Raw genomic sequence first — 25,250 nt, forward strand, 5'->3', positions numbered from 1 at the left:
AAAAAAATGATATCACTGTTTTCTACTTTTGTTTGGTTTAAAAAAGAAAAATGATAAGAAAGAATTTGATAGAAGGAAAGAGGTAAGATATTTATTTTTTCTTAAGAAGCGATATGAGAAAAATATGAAAGGAAATAAAGGGAAAGAAAATAAAATTTATTAAATGGACAATTATATATTTTTTTATTACCAATAATGTCTAGTAGATTTTTTTTTGAGAGGATAATTGTAGTAGACAGGACACTGGATAATGCACTAAAATAGGATGCAAGGATATATTTCTCTCCCTTTTTCTCACATTAGACAAAAGAGGTAATAGGTGCCATATTTTTTTCTTTTTCTCATTTCTCTTCTATCAAATAAGGAGTTTGACTGTAACTTTTCAATTTGGAAGATGAGAGATATATGATTGCAATTTGCATGTATGCCCATTCAGTAAAAAAAATATAGTTTTTTTTTTATGATAGAAAAAATATAACTGTTATTCTTCATTAAATTTACTTTATACTAATTGTATTAACCGTATCTTTGACTTTTTTACAATCAATTTAAATACTTATATTAAGCTTTAATGGATAATGACTATTCAGAAATTTTATATATTTTTTTTTACAAAAATATTAACATTTCAATTTTCACGAATAAAATAATGTTTATTCTGTTGCCACGAGAAAACTAAATAAATATAATAATTAAGTAATTATAACAATTATATGAGTCTTTCCAAAAATAAAAACTCAAAAAGCATCTATTAATATATCTCATGTAACATAGCTTTTGAATTTTTTTTAAAGATTTAAAAGAAACCAAATTATCTCATATGTTAAAAAAGAATTAAAGAATTATAAATGTTAAATCATAACATCATTTTTATTTAAATTAAAAATACTTTAAATATAGTCATTAATTATTAAAGTCATGAACATTTTTCAAATAAAAACAAAGAAAACCTTGAATATTAAAAATATTGATTATTAAAAAATATCAATGTATGTTATAAAGGATAACATTATTAGAGAAATCCTTAATATTAAAAGATTGAATTCACATCCTATAAGAAAAATGAATGTAAACATTATTTTCGTAGGATTTGTGAAAAATAAATTTCATTAATTTTTAAAAATGTATTTATTAAGGGATTTTAGTTTAATTTATGGGACAAAATGCATAAATTGTTGTAATGATATTTGTCGTAAACTCTTATGAATAAAAAAAATTATAACTTACTCATCTGATGATAAAAATATTTTTTTATGACAGTAATTTGGTCCGGCCTTGATCGTGGCAACAAAAAAAAAGGGGGGGAAGAGGATACGGTAAAGCAAACCGCAAAGTGAAAAGCGGAAGAAAAGCACTGAGTACGGTGGTGACGTGTCGACTAGGATATAAATATGGTAGAGTTTCGCCATTTTTGACTCATAGTCCATAGCCGATAGGGCGGGAACCCCAATTTTCAGCAGAACTACCTCATGCCAGTAAGTTACTCTATCTCTTGGATTTCACTCTCGAATTCTTCCTCTTCTTCTTCCCCCATTTTCTCCTTTGCAGGAACCAACCACGAATATGCGCCACGGCACCAAGGTTTGGGTCCACGACAGAGATTCCGCTTGGATTCCTGCTGAACTACTCGAATCTTCCGGAAATAAAGTTACTGTTGCTACCGCTTCGGGCAAGAAAGTGAGAGTTTTGTTTCTGCCTAATTCTCGCCGCTTGCGTGTGTGAATGGCTGTACCGTGCATAATTCGGATGATGAATCTGTGAGGTGATTTGTTTTGCAGGTTGTTGCTCTTCCGGAGAACGTGTTTCCCCGGGACGCAGATGAAGAAGAGCATGGCGGAGTCGAAGATATGACGAGATTGGCTTACTTGAATGAGCCGGGGGTGTTGTACAATCTCCGAAGAAGATATTCGCTGAACGATATTTATGTGAGTGTTTATTGAATGAATTTGTTGGTATCTATGTGGACAATTAGGGTTTTTTCATGTTCTCAGTCCTTATTTGTTGATGATGAGATGAACGTGAGATTATAGTTGTGTTATTGTGCTGTGTGACATTGAAAATGTCTAATGGTGTTTGGTGAGCCGAGTTGGCATTAGAGGATTGACACATTGGTGAAATGAAATCTAACTTTCTGTACTATATTATCAATGTAAGATTTGTTATTGCTTATTAGAGTTTAATTGAAATGCATTGAGAGTGTACAGGTTTTTTAAACTAAATTTTTTAAAATTGACAGTTCATAGAAATTAATCTCTTTGAAAAAACTATCTTAAATTTCATCCCTTTGATGGCTTTTGATTGATCAGTAGTGTAAAGTATTTTATATTGACATTGCATGACAATTAAACTCTTATTATTACTGGAAAATTTTGTTTGGTTATGGTACTACTGCTTTTAGAGTTTTAGTCACTTCACACTCTGCTGGTATTTGAACGATTGACATGCCATAAGCTGACATATGTGCTTTGTTGTCACTTTCTGTTTATGTATGAAGTTAAATAATTAGTGCTTTCATTTAAGAGAGCTTTTTTGGTAGTTCATTTCAGGCGCATTACTTACCTGACCAGGTAGCCAATACTGATATATAAATTAATACATAATCAGTAGCTTTTAACACTGTCATTTGCCTTTTGGCAATATCCCCTAATGAAATTTACTTAATATATATTATTTTTCTGGGGACTGTTATGCTTATCCTTCACATTGCATTCTGTACTATTTTATGCTTTTTGCATGACTTGTTTTTCTTTGTTAGACGTATACAGGGAGCATTTTAATAGCTGTTAATCCATTCACAAAGCTTCCTCATTTGTATGATATCCATATGATGGAGCAGTATAAGGGAGCTCCATTTGGTGAGCTTAGTCCACATGTATTTGCTGTTGCCGATGCATCTTATAGGTTAGTATGCATTTTGTTTTGTATATTATTTGATTTTTTGTCATATTTACTACTTGCCTTTTCATTTTGCAAGTTAGTGAATTTTTGTTGGGCATGATTTAGAGCAATGATGAATGGAGGACAAAGCCAGTCTATCTTGGTCAGTGGTGAAAGTGGTGCTGGGAAAACTGAGACAACAAAATTGATTATGCAATACCTTACCTTTGTTGGTGGGCGTGCTGCTGGTGATGATAGAACAGTTGAACAACAAGTTCTTGAAGTAGGCTGGCTATTCTTGAATTCAATGGATCACATGTTTGGCAATTAGTTCACTTCTAATTTTAATTTAGGCATCAATAGGGGATAATAATTTCACTTTTTGCTTGATTCAGTCGAATCCACTTTTAGAGGCATTTGGAAATGCAAGGACTGTCTGGAATGACAATTCAAGGTAAACTTGATTCTTTATAGTTTGTAGTTTACATCTTCTGCCAATCTCTAATTATTTTCACTTCCCAATTAGATATAAGAAATAGACTTATAATTTTTCTTTGGGCTATCTTATGATGTTTTCTTATGTTTTTATTAACTAAAGCATGCTATGTGTAGTAATTGTGTCTAATATCCAATCCATCCAAAAACCAAAGTTGACTTAATGGAAATGTAGTTATGTACCCAAAGAAGTGCCATTTTCATGGAGTGCCAGATATTTTTGGGACCCAGATTTGCTAGCATAGTGAATTGTGACTGCACCATTGTAGCATAAAATCTTAAAATATGCAAGTGTGAAGAGAATTCTGTGACATCGTAGGAAACTGATACCCTTGGTATATCCTAGGAATTAGATTCAGAAGGATTGAAAGTAGGAATGGTGATGTATTGATGTTTGTGATTAACATCTGAGGTTTAAGTGGGTGAAATGGAAGAATACTACCTAAGTTTGTAACATAATTTTGATTTTCAAATATGTGCATGTAATGGATAATCTGGTTCTCTGTTATGGATGTTTTAACTGGGTTTTACATTTTAATGAAACAGTAATTACAGTTTAGCACGTCAAATACTCTTCCATTGAAATTGTTCTTGTTCATTGGCTCATGTCATTTCTATTTTTCTGGTTGCAGCCGTTTTGGGAAGTTTGTTGAAATTCAATTTGATTCAAATGGTAGAATATCTGGGGCCGCAATTAGAACTTACTTACTAGAAAGATCACGAGTAGTGCAGATAACAGATCCAGAAAGAAATTATCACTGTTTTTATCAATTGTGCGCATCTGAAAGGGTATATTTCAGTCTTCGGTGAAGTATTTATTTGATTATATATTTAGGTGTTAATATGCAGTAGAAAGCTATGTTTTGCACTGTGCATGTGCATGTTACTGTTTTCAGTATGTCCTGTTATTGTTATACCTTGTTATTGGAATGCTTCTTTTTTAGGATGTAGAGAAGTATAAGTTGGGAAAGCCAAGCCACTTCCACTATTTGAATCAAAGTAAAGTCTATGAATTAGATGGCGTAAGCAGTGCTGAAGAGTACATGAAGACGAGGAGAGCAATGGATATTGTTGGCATAAGTCACGAGGATCAGGTATAATGATGCTACCCATTAGTGTATCTTTTGCTTTATTGTATGCTGTTTTGGTTAATTTTTGTTGATTGGCTATCCTTTACTCATAGTTATACTTTCTTTTATTATCAGGAAGCCATATTTTCCACCTTAGCTGCAATTTTACATTTGGGAAACGTTGAATTTTCTCCTGGAAAAGAGCATGACTCGTCAGTAATAAAAGATGAGAAATCAAGATTTCATTTGCAGATGGCTGCTAATCTTTTCAGGCAGGTGATTTATGTTTGGAACATTATTTAACTTACATGGTTTATATTTTTACTTGGTTTAATTTCATTTTCCTCATTTGCATTTTCTTTCAAATTAATTTATTTTTTTAATGTTCATTTTATTTCTATAAAAGAATTTGATAATATGACTAAGTAGGGTGCATGAACAGTGTAGAAAACTAAAACATGCCAGGGAAGTCTGGGGATAATAAAATTTGTGTACAATACAATGGTGCAAAAATGACTAGGAAATGCTAAGGTGTGTACCGAATAGAGTTTTCAACTACTATTGGGTATTGACTTTGCAAAGGTAGTATTAAGTCTTCAGAATTGGTATGTCCAAGAAAGAGACTAAGCTTTAGAATAATTATCATTGGTTTCTTTAGTCTGTGAGAGATTCGATTTCTGTGTGAACAGGTAGTGCAGCTAGCGCATATTTTTGTATCTTTTGAGAAAATGATAAAAATACCAAAATGAGATGGATGGTTGGTTACTTGTTTGTTTTTCTTAACATGTAATGACTAGACATAATTTTTATATAAGTTTTCAATTTTCATCCTCTTTTAAACTTAATGGAATGGCTGCCAATTTTCAATCTCTAGATGTGATTTGAACCTACTGCTAGCAACACTATGCACCCGTTCAATACAAACCCGAGAAGGAAATATCATCAAAGCTCTTGACTGTAATGCTGCTGTTGCTGGTCGGGATGCTTTGGCAAAAACTGTCTATGCTCGTCTGTTTGATTGGTATGCTTATGGACAGTGGTGAATTGATTGATTTTTTTTTATCATGCACATATTGGGGTGAACATACTAATTATTTGTTGTTCTACCAGGCTTGTTGATAAGATCAATGGTTCTGTCGGGCAAGATATCAATTCCCAGAAGCAAATTGGAGTTTTGGATATATATGGTTTTGAGTGTTTTAAGGATAATAGGTAATTCGTTGTCAATTAAATATCTCTGAGGAGTAGGAATACATATTTTTTCGGGTTATATGCATTGTGGAAACTTGAAGTGAGTGGGTTATCCTGGTGCATGGGTCTGGCATGTATTACTCTAAATACTTTCCACTTCTCTAGTGCTCTTGTAAATTTTAGTACATCCACTAGTAGAAAAAATGAATTGTGCTCCGACATTTGAGTTTGACTAGTACCATCTATTGATTTTTTTTTCCTACTGTGTTTTGATTATTGAATTGTTTTTTCTGCTGCTGTTATTTTAATTTGGTGTCTTTGTTGACATGATTCCCTTTGATACAATTATATTTCCTTAAACAGTTTTGAGCAATTCTGCATCAATTTTGCAAATGAAAAGCTCCAGCAACATTTTAATCAGGTATACAAGTTTGTTATTATATTTATTATATGTTAGTTCGCTTTCACCAAGTTAGCTTTGTTTGTTATAATTAGTTGAAAGCTAGAGTCAAAAGTATGGAGTTCAAAACTGCAAGTTGACAAGTTACCTGATTGGATTGAAAATGTTTGGTAAAATTTTGATACATATAAAATGGCATGGATATGCTAATCTATATATAATTAAACATTAAATAATTTTATGCATAAAAATTTATTATTGTTGTTGTTGTTGTTAGGTAAGGTATAATTGAGACAATTTTTTTTTCTTACACGACATTTATAATGGGATGGATATAGTACTGTATAAATTATATTATTATATATAATTCTTTTATAAACATACTGTTCTATGTTGTTTCCTAACCAAACTCCTTTTGTAGGATAAAAATTACAATGGACCAACAAGATAGAATATGTAGTAGGATAATATAATCATATTTTGTTGGTGTACCAAACAACCGATCAAAACAAAATAGGATAATGTATCCTATCATATCCTACAGCCTGTTATTGAAACAAGTCTTTAACTTATGAAATTAGAGATTTTAAGTTAGTAACTTTTTCAAAATAGCTTCCTAATCAAACACCTCTAGTAGCTTATTTTTTGTCAAATAAGCTACTTGACTAATTAGAAGCTACCCAATTATCTTTCCGAACACATTCAATGCCTAGGTGTCTTAATGTGAGTGTGTGGATTTTTTTATTTTTTATTTTTAAATTTTCTTATAACTTGTCTGTTGCTTGTCATTTCTTCCAGCATGTTTTCAAGATGGAGCAGGAAGAATACAACAAAGAAGAAATCAACTGGAGTTACATTGAATTTATTGACAACCAAGATGTTTTAGATTTGATTGAAAAGGTTTTATTAAATTGTTTCTTTAGCTGGAGCTTTTTGATTCCATGTTTCTATGTTCCCATGTAGTATTATCCATTTCAAACGGATTGCTTGTTTCACACATAATATGTGGTTAATACATGTGTCTGAAATGTTGATGCCTAAAGAATTGTGAACAAATTATGTCTTTTGTCAATTTATTACAGTAGATCAAAATACTGAAATTGAAAGGAGAATTTGATTAGAATTTAGAAAGTACTAGACATTGATAAACCAAGCCAGAAGAAAAGAGCACAAGTAGAGAGAATTCTGATTTTATTGATAAGAGAAAAACTAAATTAAAATCAGTTGAGTCTCTATCTACAGAGGATCAGAAGTATTGACTCTAGTAAAACAGTAAGCCTAACTAACTTGCTAGTTAAAATTGGCTGAAAGTGACAGGCAACTGAAATCAGAAAATAAAGGCTACACTACAGCACTACTACATATGGCTGGTTGATCGACCTACTCTAGGGTACACGTGGTATATAGATTAGTTCTCTCTAATAGAAAGCAAATACTTGACCACATTAAATCAAATCCTTTTTGTCTTATTCTGTGCTTTTGGTCTAATGTTTGGATCTCTCATATATATGATTTTTGACATAATATTGGAAATAAATGTTGGACTGGGTTCTTTTAAAGGATAAGTTGTTAAGATCTGCACATCTAGGATTTATTTAACCATAATCATGCCTAATGAATATTATGTAGCTTCATTTGGAAATTAAATTCTGTTGCTTTTATCATTGTTATGTACAAATAATTTTTTTTCCTTTGAATTGCATTATCTTATTGACTTGGTTCATTCTTTTGCAGAAACCCATTGGTATTATTGCTCTGTTAGATGAAGCTTGGTACAATTTAAGTTATTTAACCTGAATTAGTGTATATTTATTCATACATTACCCTCTTGCAAATTATCTTTAATCCTGATTTTGTTTCCTTTCAGCATGTTTCCAAAATCAACGCATGAAACATTCTCAACCAAGTTGTTTAAGCACTTCCTGTCACACCCTAGGCTAGAAAAGGAGAAGTTTTCTGAAACAGATTTTACCCTTTCTCATTATGCTGGAAAGGTAATCCAGTGTTGCAGACTTGCAGTACTTTCTCTTGTTTTGAAAATGAAATATTTTGATGGTATATCTTCCAATACTTTTATGTAGGTCACTTATCATACAAACACCTTCTTAGAGAAAAATCGTGATTATGTAGTCGTAGAACATTGCAATCTATTATCCTCTTCAAAATGCCCCTTTGTGTCGGCTCTTTTTCCTTTGCTAGCAGAGGAATCTTCAAGGTCATCATACAAGTTTTCTTCTGTGGCTTCCAGGTTTAAGGTTTGAATATATATTTCCTTTTGTGAGTTACTGAATTTAAGGGGATTCATTATAATGAACAAACAAAATAGTATAGGAGGCTAAAGTATTTGGTCAATAATTTTATGTTGTTGATCTTTTCCTGTTTCATGTCCTGTATGTGACACTGGTGATGGGGACTTCAGCAACAACTTCAATCACTCATGGAAACGCTTAACACAACAGAGCCTCATTACATTCGATGTGTCAAGCCGAATTCTTTGAATCGACCACAAAAGTTTGAGAATACTAGTGTCATACACCAATTACGCTGTGGGGTCAGTAGTTAGATATTCTAACTCCTTTAGTACTACTGTTCATCTAAAGTTGTAAAGACACATTGCCAGTATGCCAAATGTTAAATTTGTTTCCTTGATTGCTGTTTGCTGATTTCTTTGTCAGTCAAATAAGTTTTTTATAGTTTTATCCAATGTTACTGTACAGATAAGGTTACTTTTGTGGTTTTTCCTTTTAATGGTGGCGAATATCTTTTGTCTTAGTGCATTGAATTTTTCCTGCTCAAATAATTTGAAAGGTTTTTAATGGCACTCAGTTTTATTTGAATGTCATTTTGTTTCCCCCTCTTAATTTATATTATCTATTATTAATTTATTTTCCTTTTTAATATAAATTAATAGACTTCCATCAACATGTGTACATGCATAAAAAAATTGACGTGGGCTTTATTCAAATTTTCATACTAATGAGGCAGCCATAATTATCTTGTTTTTTCTTGTCATCTAGATTTACTTCCTAGCATGGTATCATTTATTAATATTTCTTTTCATGGCCATATTTTATTTAGGGTGTCCTTGAGGCTGTTAGAATAAGTCTGGCAGGTTACCCCACTCGAAGGATTTACTCAGAGTTTGTGGATCGCTTTGGACTAATAGCTCCCGAATTTATGGATGGAAGGTGAATCTTGTTAATTTATATAACAGTTTAACTCTATAATTACATGATCTTTTTATTTTTGAAAGTGAAGTGGGAAGCTTTGAATTACTCCCATAAAACCTGGATTTGCTTCTCTGATTTACTCCTAGATTGGCTGGTTTATTTGGTTATTAAACAATTAATGCAAAAGTTGTTCTACTTGTAAACGTGGACATATCATGGGCCAGTTCAATTATCTTCTTGAAATAGCCAACTTGATCTTGTTATAAAAATATTGGTTATGATAATTCCATGTTTATTGGTGGTTTTAATTTACTGAAACAAATGAAAAAGAAAAAGCAAGCTGGTTTTACATCTTTTTAAATTTGTGATTCTTCCTTTTCATTCAGTAGAGGAAAATGTTCTTGTTTGTAGAAATTTTACCTTGTGGCATTGATTGGATCATTTTGTATTGACTGTACATGCATTTTATTTATATGAATGCAAGTGAAGCAATAGAAGCTTCTTATTTGATAATTATTTCACTTCTCATCAATGTTTGCTTATACTTTTTGTGTTGACAGTTATGACGATAAAGCTGTAACTCTGAAAATATTGCAAAAGCTAAAGCTTGAGAATTTTCAGGTGTTCTTCTTTGGGCCCATGCATACTGCTGTTGTTCATAAAAACTTGGGTGTAAAAGCATAAATGAATTTATGTTGGTCATATTTTGATTTTTTTATCTGTTCAGTTAGGTAGGACCAAGGTATTTCTCAGGGCTGGTCAAATTTGCATTTTAGACTCTAGACGTGCGGAAGTTTTGGACAATGCTGCAAAGTGTATTCAGCGTCGACTGCGGACATTTATTGCGCGCCGGGATTTCATCTCAATCCAAGCTGCTGCTCTTTCTATTCAAGCATGCTGCAGGGGTCAGCTTTATTGACATTTAATAAAAATATAAATTAATTCCCCTTTAATTACTTTTTAAAACTTATGGTCAATAAATATATGCCAGTTGTGATTTTTTTTATTGAATATAATGACTTAAAATGTGCTTGATTTGTACTGCATTGGCCATTGGCCCTTTTAGAACTTCATGAACTAAACGATCATTGTTAGTGCAAGCATTTCTCATGTAGATTTAGGATCTTTAAACTGTATGTAGGATTTAACTCCTCTAAAGTGGAGATGGCGCAGCAGTAACAACTATTGTCGTTCAGAAATATATTTGTATGTCTTTTATAAATATTAATTAGAAAATCAATGGTCGTGTTTTTCATAGCGTCATAGTTTGTTTTACATGTGCATGTATTTAATCACAATCTCAACCATTGATTTATAATCAATGGTTATAACTACACTTTATCTTCCAAGTGCACTTCACTTTAGAGGAACCCAATCAATTAATTGTCCTGGTCCTCATCAGTTTTTCTTCTTATAGGATGCATTGGCCGAAAGATATATGCTTCTAAACGGGAGACAGCAGCAGCTATCTCCATTCAGAAATATATCCGTATGTGTCTGATGAGGCATGCTTATGTGAAATTATATTATTCTGCTATTATTGTACAATCCAATGTTCGTGGTTTCACAACTCGGCAAAGATTCCTGCATAGAAAAGAACACAAAGCTGCCACTTCTATTCAGGTATTTTATCAAGAGATGGAGTTGTATCATATCCTTTAAAATGTCGAAGCAATGGCATGTTCTTCATTTTAATATATTCATTCCATTTTGCATATTCTGCTTATAGCATTGAATTAATGAATTATTTTTGTGTGTAATTTTGACTGATTGTGTAAAATATTATTTTGTAGATTTTTTAGTTTCATCTCTCATGTATTCATGTTTATAAGCATAATAATGCATTATTTGTTTTCAATTGTTCCCTGCATTACTTTCAATTACTTGCCATTTTTATTTGGTTGGCAAGATGGATTCTGATGTATTATCTTGTTTATAATACGTACCATTGATATATAGGTCTATTGGAGGATGTGCAAGGCTCGGTCTGCCTTCCTAAAACATCAAAATTCAATTGTAGCAATACAATGCCTTTGGCGGTGTAAACAAGCAAAAAGAGAGCTTCGCAGACTTAAACAAGTGAGGTTTTCTTTCTTTTTTCCAGGTGGAGGAGAGAATCAAGTAGAAGTTGTTCTCACTACCTTATTGTTTTTTGATTTATCTTTTTTAGGAGGCTAATGAAGCTGGAGCCTTGCGTTTAGCTAAGAATAAACTTGAGAAACAATTGGAAGAGCTTACATGGCGTTTGCATCTTGAGAAGAAAATAAGGGTATTACTTCCGAAAAGAAAGAGATGTTATGGCTTGGTTGTGTTCAATTTTGATTCCTTGTAAACGAAAGAGTGTTTTTTGACATTTTATTTTGTTGCTGCGCCACGTTCTGAAAAAGAATAAGCTTTTCTTTTGCTAATGTCATGCATATGTTTTTTGACATGCAGTGGATTATGACTTATGAGTGCACCTGGTTATTTCTGTGTCATGACTTTTTTGGTAATGGTTAAATTGTTTTGTCAATTCTTAGTTTAAAATTATCCAATTAACACTATATATTTCAAGCAAATTTTCATTGTTTCTGAGTCTTATGATTTGATGCAATTTATAATTCACAATTCAAAAATTAACTTGACAATTCATGATTTTTGTTGTGATTTGTATATTTGTTTTGGCTTTGTTTTCTGGTATGGGAATTTCTTTTCCTCCATCTTTTTATTGTTTTATCTTTATAACTCCAATAGAATTTCTTTTATTAAAAAATGTGTCCTCATGCATAATTGCCATTTTTTCTGTAAATTATTGGTTTATGTTTTCAAATTTTCTGTCATTTAATTTCTCTGCTGACTGAATTTTAGACCAACAGTGTGTACTGTCCATCAGTTCACTTTGATTATATTAAAGAAAGAGTTTGATTTATACAGGTGAGATTTGGGGAACTTGTGATAATGTATTCTTCGTTGTCATGCAGGTTTCTAATGAAGAGGCTAAGCATGTTGAGATTTTCAAGCTACAGAAGATGGTAGATGCTCTGAATCTTGAATTAGATGCAGCTAAACTAGCAACAATTAATGAGTGCAACAAAAATGCAGTTTTGCAAAATCAGTTGCAATTGTCAGTAAAGGAAAAATCCGCTTTAGAAAGAGAGCTAGTTGCAATGGATGAAGTGCGAAAGGAAAATTCTCTATTAAAGGTGCTTGATGTTGAATAGTTGTGTTCATTTGAGTTTGTTTGATTTTGACAATACATATGAATTTCAATTATTCTTGCTATGCAAATATATGGCAAGATTTTTCAACTTCTTTGTGTGGTCTAGAATCTAGCTTGAAATACTTCACAAATCTATTTTCATTGTTTTTCTGCAAGAATTTATCCTTTTAATCTGTGTGATGTATGCAAATTGGAGTAGAAATGGGCTGGGCTGTGCTATACAATGCCTGAACCTGGCCTATTGCCCAAATTAAAGGCCTGAGATTGAACTGTTTACCCTATATAAGCATTGTTTTGAGGCCTAAATCGGCCTGAAAGCTTATTAAAAGCTTTCTTTATTTACAAACATACCTAGGCTAATTACAAGTATAGTTAAGCCAGCGAGTTTAAGTCTTCCAGTAGACCAATGGGTATATAATTTAGGCTTAGTTGCACTTTTTACCCCTAGCTTTTTAATTTTTGATGAATTTTACTCCCAACAAATTAATTTGGTGCATCTTATCCCCAACTTTAACCCCAACTTAAAAGAAACTTGAGGAATTTACCCTCTGTCATTTTACTCCTAACAAAATTGCACTTTTTACTCCCATCTTTTTATTTTTTTTGGCAAATTTTACCCTCAATTTGTGTGCTTATTAATGGAAAAATGGCTGGTGTAAAATTCACAAGTTTCTTAAAATTTGGGGGGTAAAATTTGCCAAATATTAAAAAGTTGGGGGTAAAAAATGCAATTAAGCCTATAATTTAAAATTGTAGTAAAAATTTAATACAATAACATTATTATCATTGTATTATTTGTATTGATTTAAATAGAAAAAAAATACATTCGAGTAAGTATACTCTTAAAGCCTGGTATCTTAGCCCTAAAAGGCTTTTTGGATGACGTCTAAGTCTAGCCTAATTAACTAAATAGGTTTTAAAAAGGTTTTGGCTTGACATATTTAGTGAATAGGCAAAATCTACCCGAGGCCTGATGTGGGCTATAGATCATAAGCCCCCAAAATATGGTCTGACCTATTTTCTTCTCTAATGCAGACTCATGCTATAATTTGCAGAAAATGAGGTGTGGTTATGGGTGATGTGGGATATGCTAGATTTAAAAATTTGAAGATGGGTTACTGGTAGAGAGCCTAAGTGTAATGTTTGTGCTGGGTCAAAAAAGTGGTTAAACATTGAGTTTGGATTTTTTCATTAAAGGCCAAAGTGGGTGAAAATGTTTCGGTTTTACTTCTCACTTGAGTGAGATGGCATGGGATAATATAATGTGAAATGTTTCACTTGATTTTTAGGTTCATTGGTTGTCAAAAGTGGTTTTACTTGGTTCATCTTCAGGTTCTAGGCTTATGGTTGGACAAGGATGGAGTGTTGATTTTTTTTTTTTTTTTTTTTATGTTTTTAGTTTCCTTGTATGATTAGGAGAGAATTAGTTGGATGGTACTTGCGTTTGCTGGCTGCTACATCTTCATCAAGCGTATAATAATCTTATTTGTTAGGTTAAGGATATATCTACTTTTTTTATCCGTAGTATGTAACTGAAAATCTGTTCAAAATAGGACATGTGTTGGCTTCTGCTATAATTTTTTGGTAGTTCTTTTTCCCTTTTTAATTCATTTACGTTCAGATTGGATTGCCTTTTTTTTTCCCTGGGCTTTGTTGCTACTCTAGTTACATATAAAACCATTTAAATGTTTTTACCCAACAAAGTAATCTTTTAGGATAGTTGGTTGACTTGGTTCATGATATGGTATTAGAGCATTTATGATCATGTGGTCTGTAGTTTGATCCTTGTCTCTATTCTTCCAAGTTGGTAAAAGATTAATTTCAGCTTCTGCATGAGGTAGGGTGGGCTTGTGCACTGTTTACCCTTGAAACTCAAAGGGCTCTTGCTTGAAGGCATGTGTGAGATATGAAATCATTCATTTGCTTTCACTTATTAGTTTAAGCTTTTAGAATGAATGGTTCAAGCCATTTTCGTCCCTATCTCACTTTCTTTTTTGTCTGTCCTTTCTAATAAATTCTGTTACATAGGATTTCTTGTCTGACATGTGTAGGGTTCATTGGATGCCTTTGAAAAGAAGAGCACGGCTTTGGAGCTTGAGCTTGTGAATGCTCGGAAAGACCATGATAAAACCATTCAGAAAATGAGGGAGTTTGAACATAAGTGTTCTGAACTTGGGCAAAATGTCAAAAGGTGCCTTTTCTTCTGCTTTCCTTTTTCCTGTTTTACAAATTCATTTAGTTTTAGTACCAAAGGTGCTGTATCTTCCCATTCCAAAGTTTTGTTTGCTTGCCTTTATTAGAGTTTGAGCTTTGTTAAAAGTTTTGGTGGTTCATGTGCAGTGTGGTTTACTTAAATGGCTATTGTTTTTTTGTTTGTAATTCTCATTTTCCTATTTTATTTTTAATGTAGTCTTGAAGGAAAGCTATCAAGTTTAGAGGATGAAAATCACGTGCTTCGTCAGAAAGCCTTAAGTGTATCTCCTAAGAGTAACCATCGGGGTTTGACAAAGTCATTATCCGAAGTAAGTTTCTAAATGCATATTGATGTTGATATCAGTTAATGTTTACAGAAGCTGTTTTGCATTATTCCTTATTAATTTGTAACTTTGGTTGGGTTTTCATTTCCCAGACAGCCAATTTAAATGTTTCAAATGTTGATGAAAATTTAAATTCTGGTATAATAAAATCTATACAATTTACTTTTCTGAAACAGAAATACTCAAGTGCGATAGCCCCCCGCACCGAGCAAAAGCCCACATTTGTAAGATGCCTAGATTTTTGGCTTCTTCTGTTGAAAATAATGACTGAACACAATTATAGCTTTTCTTTTGCTGCAATTTTATGCAGGAATCACCCACACCTACAAAACTTATTCCCCATATTACACGTGGCGGCTTGTCAGACTCTCATCGATCAAAATTAACAGCAGATAGGCACCAGGTATTATTTGCGCTTGAGCACTGTTGTGCTCAGACTTCAGATAACTGCATAAAGTGTAGGAAATGTAAGAATCAATTGACTTAGGCATGGATACAACACTAATAAAACTGAAATGTGGTGCAAAACAAGAATGAAATGTATATATTATCAATTTTATACCTAAACATATTCATCAGAAGCTAGGATTGACTGTGCTTTGCATTTTGCCAAATATTGTGCCCTATAGGCTTATTGATACCATGTGTTGTGCAGGATAACTATGAACTCCTCTCTAGGTGCATCAAAGAGGATTTGGGGTTCAAAAATGGTAAACCTCTGGCAGCTAGTATCATATACAAATGTCTTCATCATTGGCATGCATTTGAATCTGAGCGGACAGCCATATTTGATTACATAGTTGATGGAATTAATGATGTCATTAAGGTAAATAATTTGCTCTTATAGTACTGTATTTGAATTGTGGGATGCTTCTATAATTTTTATGAGATTTAGTTCATTAGAGTGGCATCTGTTTCAGGTTGGAGACGATGACATTGTCTTGCCATATTGGCTGTCCAATACATCTGCACTTCTATGCCTCTTGCAAAGGAACTTGCATTCAAATGTTTTTTTAACAACCACTGCTCAACTTTATACCAGATCATCTGGCTTGACCAGCCGAATAGGGAATGTGAGTTATCAAGTTGAATATTGATATCAGATTTTTTCCCCTACTTGCACATTTGAAATGCTTTTCTTCTACTATGTGGGTGATGTTTGACTTGGTTCAAACAATTGCAGTTCTCTGATGGGGCAAATACACCAAAGAGCTGAATAGATAGTACACTGTCATAATTTTTCCCTGTCCTAGTAAACCTCAAATGCTAGACAGAGACTGTTTCCATTGAAAGGCTACCAGATGAGTAGTAATAGATGAACAGAAATGTAGAAACAAATGAGCAACAGCTTCTGCTGAACCAACAAATTAGACATATATCTGGTATAAGCTTTGTAGGGCGAATCTTTAACATCCTACTTAAACTTTTTTTCTGAACAGCTCTGATCCTGGACACTTGACAAAACCTAATTATCATTTCACTTTACAAAATTCCCAGATACAAATTTCCTTCCCATTACTGGTCTTGAGCCTTAATTCTGCAGTGTTAATTTCCTTCCCAGTACCAGTCCTGTGCCATGATTCTATGCAGAATACTGGATCAGCAAATGATCAACTTGTACTATTGCAGTATCTTCATGGACAGAAAGCCTGTAATGATTGCAACTTTATCAACACTTTTGAAACCCTTATTGCTAAAATGCTCTTCCTTCTAAAGTTTTTTCTCTTACAATCTTCTGCTCATTATGCTGATGATGGCTGCTAGGAGAAAGCTAAATGATGCAGAAAGTGGAGAACAACCTATTTATTTCATTGTTTAGAATGTTTGATGATTTGATCATTTTGTTATATATTCAACTTTCAGTTACTTATTATTCGAGACAATATATGATATAAGTAACCATTATTGGATTCTTTTAGAGGTTGTGTGATTATTGCATTGTTTTTATCTGTTGATTTATTTGGTTTTGGTGCCATGAGTTTTTTTCTTCTTCAGATTTTGCATTTCACCCTAGTTGGTTGTCTCCCAGTCCCTGCTTTCTTTATCTACATTCTTATTTAGTTTGACTTCCCATTTTCAGGGAATGAGGTCTCCATTGAAGCTTCTTGGATATGATGATAGTGCATCACATGTGGAGGCAAGATATCCAGCTATTCTTTTTAAACAACAACTAACTGCTTGTGTAGAGAAGATTTTTGGCCTTATACGGGATAATTTGAAAAAGGATCTGTCTCCACTTCTGGGATCATGTATTCAGGTGGCATTTCTTACTCCTTGCTGATATTTTGGGGATTCAAGTAATGTGCGACTAAATTGGCAAGTCATATTTTGTGAATCATTGTGGTTTTATTCTTGGTTCCACTATAATCTTATAGTTCTAAACCATAATTTTGAATCAAAATTTTAATGACTGTTTGACTTGACTTCATTACTTGAGTTGAATTTAAGTTCAATAGTAAGATGTTTGTTGTGGGAAGCTAAGGTTTAGAGTTTATAGAGGAATGTAAAGAAACCATTTGGTTGTACAAGGTAACAAACTTTTGATTTTGATGGTTAACTTCTTTCTTGTGGCTACTACGTGATGCTGTTAAATACGAGAGTTGGAAAAACTTAGGTGATGGTTGAGGTTGGCAGAGATGCCTTTGTTTTGCCAAGTGATTTTCCAACCTCCATTTTTGGAACCAATTTTACTCATTACTTGCATTGATGATTTTACGGCTTTGGATTGTTGTCTTTCAACAGCTGCTATATATTTTTCCTTAATTTCAGATTCTTATGTTACTAATATATAGAATATTTGCAGTTATAAATGAATTGATCATTTTTTTTTATGTATCCTTATAATAATCTCTTGAAGACTTTTTCTGTTTTTATGAAGTTTAAACTCAGCACTAATAATTTTACATTAACTGATAAAAATATCTAAATTGGAATTTAATTGTAAATTTACATTAAAATGGGACTTAGATCTTAGCGTCCCTTTTTGAGGACTTGCTTTATGCTATAACACAATGGTGTTATTTGATTCATGTAGCCAATCCCACTTAGTGCGAAAGTGCTTTTGTCGTTGTCATGCTTTAATTTCTTGGTTTTTTAGATAATGTTTTACAAAATCAATTTTCTTATTATATATGATACTGGTTAGGCACCTAAAACGGGTCGAGTGCAAGGTGGAAAATCATCTAGATCTCCTGGTGGGCTTCCTCAACAATCACCCGTTGCTCAATGGGACAACATCATCAATTTTTTGGATTCACTCATGAGCCGCTTATGTGCAAATCATGTATGTTATTTATTTTTGTATTGATTGGTGTCACCATTTGATCTGTGCTCTACTTTTTTTGTCGTCTTTGTAATCATTTGTTTGGACATTGAGACAGAATGTCCAAACAAATGATTACGGTTTCATTATTTGAACTATGGTTATCAAAATTCAAAACTATAACGGACCAACCAGAAACTGGCCAAGCATCCTGTCCAAAACCGTTCTAGCATGAAAGAACTGAATGAAAACTGGACTTGAACCAGGCAAACTGGTAGTTCCACCAGTTTAATTAGTTCTTCAAAACACTCGTTTATTTTATTTTATAAATGTCTAACATATTTGAATATGAAGGAGTCATCCTCAATGAATGTTGTTATATGAATTATTTTGTTTCTATTTGTAGATGTTACTATTGCTAATGGGTATTGTTGTATTGTTGAACTAAAATGTTGTCTTATTTGATTTGACTTTATGTGTACAGTTTTGAATGTTAGTGTTATAAGTTTTGGCATTCATAAGTGATTTTTAATGTTGTGAAGTTATCAATTTTATGTTGTTTTTAGTTTATTATATTAAAATTTATAAAATACTAATTTGATTATTATTGGTTCAATCACAGTTAGAATATTTATTATTGAACTGATGCTCTTATCGGTTTAATGACTGGGTTGGTTTTCAAAATATTGACAATTTTCAATTGAATTCATTTGGGATTTTGTTTATCTAGCTTTGTAGTATTCTTCTCGTGGTCTTTTTAGTTGGGTGTCTTTGTTATCTTTGAAGAGATTGGCATGCTGCATTACTATGTTTTCTTGTTCCTTTTGTTGTTGTTGCATCATCGTTAGTCTGAGGATTTCTTATCCACCTTTTATATCTGACTTTGAAGCTTTGGTGTGGTGAGCTGAAATAGTATAGTTCTTTGAAAGCAGAGATACCCAGTGCTTCTTTGTTAGACACTTAGTTGAGAACATAGTATCAATTCACATTTCTGTTAGAAAAGACATAAATAATGATCCTATAAAAAACAAAAAAGAAATGAATAATAATTTTTTTTAACAGCAAATCAAAATATTATTGTATGCAGGCCACGAATTGCAACCTTAACAAAAAGTAACATGTTACAAATCAGACTAGAGACATTAACGAAATAATCCCTAGCTAGAAATCAAAGAAATGATTAATGATATTTTGTGCTTATGAATTTAGCTGCCTGTTTTAATAAGTATCAACCATTCAATATGATCTATTTTTCCCCCTCATCCTTTCTTACCCTATGTGCAGGTACCATCCTTCTTCATCCGCAAGTTAGTTACTCAGGTTTTTTCCTTCATCAATATTACACTCTTCAACAGGTAAAAACCTCTATTTACTAGATGGCATTTTTTGTTTTCTCAAATCACTAACTCACTTTGTTTATTGAATTGATTTTCTGTAGTTCAGTTCTCTAATTTTTTATTTTAATTTCCCCATAATATCTTTTAGCCTTCTGTTGCGGCGTGAATGTTGTACTTTCTCAAATGGTGAATATGTAAAGTCTGGTCTCGCAGAACTTGAGAAATGGATAGCAAATGCAAAAGAGGAGGTAAACCGAGCTTTGATATTACTCCATGATTTTAGTTTTAAGGTTTAACCAGGTACTTCTGAAGTGCAGTATGCAGGAACGTCCTGGCATGAGCTGAATTATATAAGACAAGCTGTTGGGTTTCTGGTATAAGCATTACCTTAGTTGTACTTTTGTCTCAAATAGCACTGCTATACCATATTTATTCTTTCATTTGTTTGAATTGTACAGGTAATACATCAGAAGAGGAAAAAATCTTTGGAAGAAATTCGGCAGGATCTTTGTCCGGTATGATTATCATTAATTGTATTTATTATTGCAACATCTCTTATATCACACATTGATACTGAATAGCTTTTCAATCTCAATTTTTTTAAGTTCCGTCATTTCATTAAGATGCATGAGAAATTGAAGCTTATTTTTGGGGAATACAATTACAGCAACTTATGGCCATGACCTGTGGCTTGTGGGTATACCATCTTAGATTCTTATAATGCGAGTTTAGGCCTAACTCAACCCCAAAAGCTAGCTTAAGGGGTGAGGGTTGCCCCTCACTTATATATTCTTATATGGCTTTATCTTTAACCGATGTGAGACTTGGGTTTTTCCCAATAGTATAAAATGCCTGCATGTGAATGTCAATATTTGCTCCAATGTAATTGATTCATTTATTTGTTAAATTATTATTTTCTTTCAATAAAATATGTTGGTGTCTTTTATGCCAGACATATCTAAGAAAACCAGGGTAACAGTTGGATTGTCAATGCACTGTGTTGGGAGGGAGGAACTTGCTTCCTTCTTTCCAAATATTTATGCCATTTATTATTTTTTCGTTTTGTTGTTTCATATGTATCTCATTATTTACATGCATCACAGGTGAAATATTCTCATTTGTGCTTTTTCTGAAATAATACAATTTAAAGAAAAGTTAACCTATTCCAAGTCACTTCTTAACAGGCATTGACTGTTAGGCAAATTTATCGAATCAGTACCATGTACTGGGATGACAAGTATGGAACCCAGAGTGTGTCCAATGAGGCAAGTTGTGTTTTAGATTGATTTAAAATACTTTTATGATGGTGATTTCCTTGGAGTTCTGAACTGCATATGGTGAACAGGTAGTTAGTGAAATGAGGGAAATTGTGAGCAAGGACAATCAGAGTTTGACCTCTAATTCATTCTTGTTGGATGATGATATGAGGTAGTTTGCTTTAAACCACCAAAGTTCTTTTCAGTTGCTTGTAGTTTTAGCAAGTGATTGGTGTTCTAATTATTGGCATGCTACAAAGCAAATTTGGTTTCTAAGATGTTTTAATTATAATTTCCTACTTGGTAATAAACTAATAATCCTTTTATGTGGTTCTGAAACAAAGCAGAATCTAGTGTCTTAATTTGATCATGTCATGTAGCATGTCTAGGTTAAATTGCATTGAATACTTGATTCTTCTTTGGGTTGACAGAACTACATTTGCCACATTGTCACTGATGTGTAGGATTTTCTATGCTTACTCAAGAATATAAATCTCTGATTCTTTAGACATTTCCTGCGGTAAAATATTTCCATAGGACCTATAGTATTATTGGAAATTCCATTTGCTTTGATCCCCTCATCTTAACCTTCAATTTTTAATTTTTTTTGTGCAGCATTCCTTTTTCTGCTGAAGACATAGACAAGGCAATCCCTGCTATAAATACTGATGACATTGATCTTCCAGCATTTTTGTGTGAATATCCCTGTGCCCAGTTTCTTATTTTACATAAGTAATTGATCTGCACTACAATTGGAAGATCGTTGCTTGAAACTTAACTTCAACATTTGATCTCTGGAATTAAATGGCAACACAACCCAGTCGGAAATGTTTCCCTTCAAGTGGATGGCATTCTTAGTTGTCATCAGGTTTACTGGTCTGTCACCAAATACATTTGGTAATCTGTTGATATTAATTACCAATCAGAGAAGAAAAAATGATTTTCTTTGTTTGATTTGTAACTTCTCTCCGAGTTACTTAGTTAAGCCAGCAAGCTCTGTAATTATCTAAAGATAGGACTACAGTATAGTCTTGACGTGCTGCTTCTATTATTGCAGCCCATCGTCTCTCGTATTTATCATTTAAATTTTATGTTATATTCTATGTAGGTATGCAATTGTAATCAGAGCCTTGGCCAAAGAAATTAAAAGTTTTATTCTTTGATGTAAAAATGCTGATGAATTCCAGTCTTCGAGTTACATTTTTTATTCCTTTCAAACTTCATGATTCAGCAGTGTGATGCTGGTGATGCTTCCTTTGAAAAGGTAGAAGATCGGCTATACATAAGTTCGTAATGGAAGATCAGCTTATGGGTATCTTTGGCTGACTTTGGATGCCATTGTTTAATTTTGGAAGTGTCGCACAGTTCTGCTGCCAATTAGAGAAAATCTTGGTTAGGGCGAGAAAAATGACTGATGAGCATATCATCATTTCAATTGAGTATGATGCGTGTAATGAGTTTTTTTGTGGCATTATTTTTGCCTTCACGGTGCAGGACGAGCTGCCAACGGTTTTTGTTTCTTTGCCTTAATTTCTATATTTTTCCTATCCTAACATATAATGTCTACGTTTGTTTCGACCAACGGTTTTTGTTTTTTTTGCCCTAATTTCTATGTTTTCCCTATCCTAACATATAGTGTCTACGTATGTTTCGACCAACGGTTTTTGTTTTTTTTGCCTTAATTTCTGTTTTTCCTATCCTATCTTAACGGTAACAGTAGCAAGCCTTCTGACGAATAGGGTTTCTACTTTCTATGGAGAGTCTCAAAATTCTGAAATCTGAAGGACTAAAACCAAAAGGGAAGTAGTTAGTGCATGGTCTGCCGAGGCCGTATGATAGGTTAACCATATATCAAATTTAAATACCTACTATTGGTATCTCTGCAGCCTACTGCTCGCATAGACAAATAGCACATGAGCAAAATATTTCATTTAAAGTGGTTATTAAAACACGGTTGAGCTAATGAGTCAGTTTATTATGATGGATGAGCTGCTTCATTCCCCAGGGAGGAGCTATGCATCTTTACTGTTGCAGCAGTGGAACAATTTTGAATATCAGCTAAGGAAAAGGACCAGCATGATGAGAAACCGTGCTGCATAGGAGAGGATGAAGCTGTACTTGAACTGCATGCTCAATTTTGGGGATGTAGTGGTGGAAGAGGTGGAGGTGACCTCGGATTTGAGCTTGAAAATGAATCCTCGCTCGCACAGCTACTGTTACTGTCATAGTTGATGGCAAACGCGAGAGTCACGGTGCTTCGGCTCGAGCTTATTGTTGTTCTCTTGGAAATGCCACCATTGTTGCTTCTCAAAGGGTAGTTTCGACTCTTTTCCCACATCAAATTTCTACGCCTCCTGGTGTAAGCATTCTCTGGTTTTGCAATGTCTTTGACAGATGGGGTAGAACCAGCATCCGCCAGACTCGTAAAGGACTTGGACTTGCCATCATAGAACTTTGAGATGCCCCTCCTGTCCATGAAACAACTCAACCATCAATCATACACTCGCCACATATAGTTTCAACAGTTCCAATTAATACAATGCAATTGTTTCCACCTTGACAACCTAGATCAAGATGCAAAATTCTTAGCTTTGTGTCTCTCGTGTTGTAAGCATATTTAGGCAGTCAAGTGCACCAAATTAAATCAAATTAGAATCTGTGTTTTTTTTGTTGAAACATGTCAACTTGAAAGTGTGATCTAAAAAGGGGAAGAACCTGATGGGAAGAACCTGTTGGAGAGAGTCCATGGTGTCCAAAGGTTGATGACATTTATAAGTACTGTGAGCCTCATTGTCATTCTCACCACACTCTGTCTCCGACAACACATCACTGTCGTTTCCAATGGACGAAGTAGCGGAAGTTGAGCAGTGCTCGTTATCATCTTCAACCTCAAACGACGGCGATGCTTCCATCCAAACGCCGAAGCCACCCATACTCTGAACTCTGAAGTGAAAAGGAGAGTCAGATGAGGAGGTAGGAACAGACACAACACACTCTATTGCGTGGTCTTCCTTTATATGTTTCGTTGTTTATGTATAATTTTAGTCTACAATTATCTAAATCCAAACTACTTTAATGAATAGAGTATTCCGCAAGATAACCTAACACTCTATTTCTTTTACTTTTATTCAGTCTCACATTAAATTAATTAATGCCAAAGTGTGGAAGGCTAAAGGCCTGCCCTTATCCACATCCTCAAAAACACGTCTTCATTGTTTTCACCCTTAAAATCTCTTCAAACTTTAAAACATACAAAAACATCAAATAAATCTAATATGGAGAACTTTATTGTGTGCCAATAAACACATAAACTTGAATAATTAAGTGTATCTTATTAAATGTTGTAAATTAGTTTTAAATTAAACATTAAATAACACAACTTTTTATATATTAAAAAAATTATTATTTTTTGTATTTTTAACTTATCATGTGTTGTTTATGACACACTAAAAAATATTTAGTTACGATATTTAATTTATTCATTAGTAATTAAAGGAGTAAGGAGTATAGAGTTGGATATTTGCATATTCTGATTAGGTATTTTAGGAAGCCTTTCATTAATGGAACAAGACGAGGAGTGAGTGAGAGTATCAAAGGCTAGCTTAAGAAGAGGATAATGAAATTGGGAAGGGAGTGGGTGATCATTGCAAGACAATAAATGAATAAAAGGAATCAGAAATGGAATATACCAAATGCCGCTTGTGACTACTAGCATGTATTATTAGTAATCACTAATGATCCTGTCGTGATCACATGTAAGCCAAGTGTATCTCAATACAATCTATCGGACGCAACATCCAAATCCAATGGCCACACGTACCAAGAGTAACGCGGACGGTTTAATGCTTTCTTAAGAACAATTTTCCATATATCTTCAATATCAGATACACTATCCTGATCGAAAGCTAACGAAAACAATAGTCATGTTTATTTTCTTACATCACAAATGAAACGATGAGAGTTTCTTTCTTTAAACAGTGTGTTCTAAAATCTGTATATAAATAATAAAAGCAATTCCATATACTATCAACTATTTAATGTTTAAATACTAAAAATGCAGAAAAAACTATCTAATTCACAGCATCATCAACTTATTCGTGAATACAAGTTAATTTAAACCCAATCACTTTATTAATAATAAAGGAAATAGCACCTTTCAAAAAAAAAATAGCTCTTTTTGGTATATACAATTTTCTAACTATTTTATCCTTTAATCACTTTTAAAAATCATACCCACATCAAAAGCAGATATTTATACAAAAGCTTTTCAAAGATGATAGTTATTTACAAATATATATATAATTCTAAAAGTAAATGAATAGTTAATGCACAGAGTGCCTGTATTTTAACTACTATAGATAAAAAAAAAAAAAGTCTGCAAATCAAGCAAACACTTATGAACACATTTTTAAATGTTCAAGTTTTTTTTTTAAAAAAAAATTAGCATATTTATGAT

At 33.0% G+C, this 25,250-nt stretch overlaps 1 protein-coding gene and 1 pseudogene across 2 annotated transcripts; one reads left to right on the forward strand and one right to left on the reverse strand.

Moving 5' to 3' along the window:
- The first annotated feature begins 1,282 nt into the window (after positions 1–1,282).
- LOC100796413 (myosin-4) lies at positions 1,283–21,965 on the forward strand. 2 transcript variants are annotated; one of them, XM_003526018.5, is made up of 39 exons: positions 1,283–1,475; positions 1,549–1,677; positions 1,779–1,925; positions 2,756–2,901; positions 3,004–3,160; positions 3,273–3,331; positions 4,005–4,161; positions 4,317–4,466; positions 4,578–4,714; positions 5,317–5,463; positions 5,553–5,654; positions 5,997–6,054; positions 6,832–6,933; positions 7,768–7,805; positions 7,901–8,027; positions 8,115–8,288; positions 8,453–8,584; positions 9,112–9,221; positions 9,764–9,824; positions 9,931–10,108; positions 10,621–10,826; positions 11,163–11,282; positions 11,374–11,472; positions 12,164–12,385; positions 14,454–14,593; positions 14,813–14,924; positions 15,116–15,163; positions 15,250–15,342; positions 15,595–15,765; positions 15,860–16,012; positions 17,020–17,196; positions 18,085–18,222; positions 19,486–19,556; positions 19,687–19,786; positions 19,856–19,912; positions 19,997–20,053; positions 20,723–20,803; positions 20,884–20,966; positions 21,410–21,965. In XM_003526018.5, exons 1-39 carry the CDS (start codon positions 1,470–1,472, stop codon positions 21,528–21,530), a joined length of 4,566 nt encoding a protein of 1,521 aa, XP_003526066.1. In that variant the 5' UTR covers positions 1,283–1,469; the 3' UTR covers positions 21,531–21,965. The 2 variants fall into 2 exon arrangements, with proteins under 2 accessions (XP_003526066.1, XP_006581306.1); XM_006581243.4 differs by lacking the exons at positions 1,283–1,475; positions 1,549–1,677; positions 1,779–1,925 and having other exon boundaries at positions 2,764–2,901; positions 2,975–3,160.
- On the reverse strand, positions 21,783–23,874 carry LOC100798015 (uncharacterized; annotated as a pseudogene).
- Positions 23,875–25,250: the final 1,376 nt, after the last annotated feature.

Source organism: Glycine max, chromosome 6 (genome assembly GCF_000004515.6).
Source record: "Glycine max cultivar Williams 82 chromosome 6, Glycine_max_v4.0, whole genome shotgun sequence".
Lineage (NCBI taxonomy): Eukaryota > Viridiplantae > Streptophyta > Magnoliopsida > Fabales > Fabaceae > Glycine > Glycine max.